Genomic DNA, 4956 nt, shown 5'->3' with positions numbered 1-4956 from the left:
GGGGGGGGGGGGGGGGGGTTCATTGCTGCTAAGGTAGTAGATTATATTGGATTATTGGGTTGTTCCGTCTTGTGGAGACATAAGCGACGAGTATGCGGGAAACCTTGAGTTGGCTTAAGGAGTTGGAGCTGGACAATATGGATGTGGAAATGGATGCGTTCCAAGTTTGCAATGCTATTCGGTTGGTTGATATTTTTCTTCGTTATGTTTAATTATTTATTAAAGAAGATAGTTTGTCGTTTTTTGATTTACGCTTCATATCTGTTAATAGATCCGTGAATCAGACTGTCCATACCTCAGCTAAGAAAACCGTTTTTGTGTCGGATCCCGAGTTTTGGCTTGCCGAGCCCCTTTTGTTTGTGATTCCCTATATTGCTTCTGATTTAATGAATTGATTTTCTATTCTAAAAAAAAAACTCGTGGAATTAACTAAAGTTGGAAGACATTTTTAAGTTTACTGCAACATTTCATTGTCTAGGGTAAATATAGATGCTCATTTCATTGGTGTATAATTTAACTTTTTAACCCATATATGGTCATATACAAAATATCTAATCATGGAAATCAATCCCCAGTCAATCGCCACCATTCGTACCATCAAATCTACACCGTTACCTCTTTCACTGTTCTTTTTCTCTTCCCAAACCTCCCCAAGTCGGCGTTCTTCGCCTCCTCTCCTCTCTCTCTCTCTCTCTCTCTGTCTTCAGACAGACCCGAACCAGCATCGACATATATATTCGGTTAACGCCTATACTTACACCCATAGATTCGTAGGGAGAGAATAGAGGGTGCAGAGAGAAGAAGGAGAATGGACTCAGATCAAGGCAAGCTTTTCATCGGCGGGATTTCTTGGGAGACAAATGAAGATAAACTGAGGGAGTATTTCCAGAGCTACGGTGAGGTTATGCAGACTGTTGTTATGAGAGACAAAATCTCCGGGAAGCCCAGAGGCTTTGGCTTCGTTGTGTTTGCAGATCCGAGTGTTCTTGATACCGTTCTCCAGGATAGGCACACCATTGATGGCCGTACGGTGAGGATGGTTTCGCATTCGGATATATGTTTTTCCTTGATTTTAATTTGGATTTTCGATGTGGATTTTCCTGAATTTGGATTCTAGGGTATTTGAATGTTTGTTTGTTTGTTTGGTAAAATTTGGCCATTGACTTGCTGGTTTTTTAGAATTTTTGTCCTGGTATTTGATGTTCTGGTGGCGTTTCTTAGTTCTCAGTGGGCAATTTTGTGGGTCATGAACTTTTTTTTTGCAGTTAAAGTTTGCCAGTGCATTGAAAAAGAGTTATAGGTATCCAATTCATGGATTTTTGGTGCTCTTGTTACAGGGGTTTAATTGGTTTTGGGGAGTGTGTAGTTGGTAAAGTAAGATTATTGGACCTCTTTGAGTGCAATGCTATTTGTTATCCTTCGAGTTGAATTTATGGTTTTCCTTTGTTTATGTGGTTCTAATTTAGGATGTGTTGTTGGCTTTATGTGCTTGCGTCATTGGGATACTTTGCTAATTGATGTATCTCTAATTTTCTGTTTTTGGACAAGCTATTCATTGTTAGACTATAAGCTTGTTTCTAATTGATAGTGTTGTTTAAGTGCTTCTGCAATTTTAAGCTAATAAAAATTGATTTAGACACTTATTAATTGGTCAAAACTAGTATTGGTGAAAATTACATTAGTACTTTATGGAGGCTAATTCATAAATATTAAAGCTTCCCCCATCTACTGAAAAGAGGGGGGAGTTTATTACACTGTCATATCTGGTGTTTCTTTCATTCATTTGTTCTTTCTGTTGTTTAATTTCTAAGTTTGCTGCATCTTTGAGTTCAATCACTTACATTCCAAGCACTATTACAGATACTAAGAATTATTAAATCATATTGTAAAAGTTGGTTACTGCATTTATTCTTTATTTGGTGGCACTGACACGGGGCAATATAGTGAAAATTGTGGTGGCATTGAGCCATAAAAGTTCATGCATGTAACAGCTAGGTTTGTGTTTTGCATAGTTTGCAAGTGGACGGGCAACTTTCATATATCCGATATGTTTCTTTAGTGTCTGGCCTTGCCTTCTATATTCTGGTCTGGATATTGCTACTTATTTAAAATTAGTATAAGCATATCTACTGAAATACATATTTGCTCCTTGTGTTGCATCTCTGTTTCTTCAGTTGCATTAACTATCTGTTCCTATCATATAGGTTGAGGCCAAAAGGGCCTTATCTAGAGAGGAACAACAGGTCTCAAAAACTGGGAATCCCAATAGTGGCAGAAGTCTTGGAGGTGGTGGTAGTACCAGGACCAAGAAAATATTTGTTGGGGGATTGCCTCCTACTCTGAATGAGGATGGCTTCCGCATTTATTTCGAAACTTATGGTAATGTAACTGATGTTGTAATTATGTATGATCAACAGACCAACCGACCACGTGGGTTTGGTTTTATTTCATTTGATTCTGAGGATGCAGTAGATAGGGTTTTGCATAAGACCTTCCATGATTTGAATGGTAAGCAAGTAGAAGTAAAACGTGCTCTTCCTAAAGATTTTAACCCTGGTTCTGGTGGCCGTTCCGGAGGCGGTGGTGGAAATTATCAGGGGTATGGAGCATCTGGAAACAATCCTAATTCTTATGACAGTCGGATGGATTCCAAGTACATGCCGCCACAAAACACTGGAGGGGGTTATCCCCCCTATGCTTCCTCTGGATATGGTTCGGCTGGTTATGGATATGGACCTTCCAACAATGGGATGGGTTATGGTGGTTATGGAAATTATGCTGGAGCTAATCCTTGTTATGGTGGTGGTAATCCTGGCTATGGTGGTGCTGCTGGTTCTGCATATGGAAATCCAAACCTTCCTGGTAGTGGCTATGGAAGTGGTCCAGCTGATGGACCAAGAAGCTCATGGAGTTCCCAGGGTCCTGCTTATGGAAATATGGGCTATGGAACTTCCCACTGGGGTAATCCTAATGTTGGAGGTGGAGGACCTACAGGTCAGTCTCCAACTGAAGCGGCAGGTTATGGGAACCAAGGTTATGGTTATGGTGGCTATGGTGGAAATGATGGATCTTATGGAAATCCAGCTGCTTATGGGGCTGTAGGACGCTCTGCTGGTGGTCCAAGTAGCAATTCCCCTGCTGCTGGTGGTGGTACAGGAGAGCTGCAAGCTGGTGCTGGTGGTTATGGGGCTTATGGTGATGCCAGTGGAAATTCTGGATATGGAAATGCAGGATGGAGGTCTGATGCATCACAACCTTCTGGGAATTATGGATCAAATGGCAGCCAAGTCAGCTATGGAGGTGGATATGGTGGTGCACCAGGTCGGCAAACTCAACAACAGTGATCACAAACACAATCTCATGCAAGTCATTTATTTTCTGGAAGTCTACTCATCATCGATCTTGTGTTTCATGAGCTGAGAGGGAGGCTGTTTCAATACATCATACCTGCGTAATGGGACTGGTTGGATTGCTTGAATCCCAGTAGTTTGTTATTCTACAATAAGTAGCATTATACAGTAGACGTAACTTATTATTTGCTGTTAAGTGTAGTTTTTATTTTTGCAATTTGGCGTGCTTATTATCTCTTCCTTAGCTAATTTGGTGCATGGCTTCTCTCAGTCTGCACTGATATAGTTTGTGCTGAACTTATGTCTGCTTGATTTCTGCAAGTCCTTTGGTAATGAACTTAGTATTGACAGTACTTGTCGTTTTGCTTTCTTAACAGAATATATGGTGATAGTTCTCTTGTTTACCTCATCTGGTGATAATATGTTAACTTCTCCTTTAAACCTGATTAAATTTGAAAAGAAATGAAAGTCTTTCTACCTGGTACGAGATTGGTGATGCCTAGTTCTTGCTGGTAGAGCCGTAGAAGTGCAGCTATAGCCATCTTTGGATAGATGAGTTCATAATGGGTAGCCCGTAGCCAAATAATTGTAGCGGTAGTTGATTTTTGAGAATGGCATAATCATTTCCTCCTGTATTTGGCCTTGTGTTGTACAGGAGAAGAAGCTCGAGTAAGGAGTGGGATGAGAACTGTGCACTTAAAGCTAAACACTACAAGGCTTGTGCTGGAGAGTGTTTGGTCCCGAGAGTAAACCTACCTTAAAGTGGAGTTGGCTGGGTTGACCCTGCACATTCTTGAAACTGGAACTGGTGATTCAGACCAAGCACAGCTGTTGTTGAGCTCATTCTTCATTGTGGTTTTTGGAATGAAGACTCACAGCCAACAACGGTATGTTTGGGGTATGTGGACTACTTGGCATGAATTATGGGGATTAAGTCCTAAATGTCTCATTAATCCCATTAGGTATTGGAGAACTTCTGCTAAGTTGATGAATTCCCTCTAGGATACCCAAAAAAAAATGCTTGATGATCTATGTATAATGTATTAGTCATGGAGATTAGAAAAATGACATCAACTTAGTGCTAGCACAGCTTAGTTAATTGCAGTTGGAATGTTAATGTTCTTAGTTGGACGAGAACTCTATTGGATCAATTTCCTTTAGGATCAATATATCCAATTTAGCGCAAACACTGATGCTGCCTGGTTGGTTGCATGCTTTGCAATTTCCCTTAGCTTTCTCCTGGAAGGATATGCATTCGTTCAGGGTTTTCAAATGCAGAGAAGTTATAGAATGCTATAACTTCAATTTTTCAGTTTACATTTTTCCATTTTTTTGTTTCATTGGTTTTATTTTGGAAGGGAATGCTGATGTTTGCGGATGCACTTTCTGCCATGACATTGAACATCCTTATTGTGTTTATTCTGTTTTTTGCGTGAAACATAACACAGGTTAGCTGGATGTTTGCAGCATAGTTTTAACTCTCCATTACCTTATTGGGAAAACATTGTTTCATCATTGATAGCAAAATGGTCATGGCAATTTCAGCTAATGTCATGCCCAAGACATCTGTTTTCAACCTACTTAGAATGGTTTTAACTAAAACTTG

The 4956-nt window shown here is 40.1% G+C and overlaps 1 protein-coding gene across 2 annotated transcripts; it reads left to right on the top strand.

Moving 5' to 3' along the window:
• Positions 1–618: 618 nt before the first annotated feature.
• LOC116015708 (heterogeneous nuclear ribonucleoprotein 1-like) lies at positions 619–4537 on the top strand. Of its 2 annotated transcripts, XR_004097685.1 has the most exons (3): positions 619–1030; positions 2205–3463; positions 4006–4537. XR_004097685.1 is itself a non-coding variant. In XM_031255882.1 (2 exons), the coding sequence occupies exons 1-2, from the start codon at positions 809–811 to the stop codon at positions 3342–3344; spliced, it is 1362 nt and encodes a 453-aa protein (XP_031111742.1). In that variant the 5' UTR covers positions 619–808; the 3' UTR covers positions 3345–3754. The 2 variants fall into 2 exon arrangements, 1 of the variants encoding a protein (XP_031111742.1); XM_031255882.1 differs by lacking the exon at positions 4006–4537 and having other exon boundaries at positions 2205–3754.
• Positions 4538–4956: the final 419 nt, after the last annotated feature.

The sequence above is a fragment of the Ipomoea triloba genome, chromosome 4, assembly GCF_003576645.1.
Source record: "Ipomoea triloba cultivar NCNSP0323 chromosome 4, ASM357664v1".
Classification (NCBI taxonomy): Eukaryota; Viridiplantae; Streptophyta; class Magnoliopsida; order Solanales; family Convolvulaceae; genus Ipomoea; species Ipomoea triloba.
The sequence above is the reverse complement of the archived record's forward strand: the minus strand, read 5'-3'. Positions and strand labels throughout refer to the sequence as shown.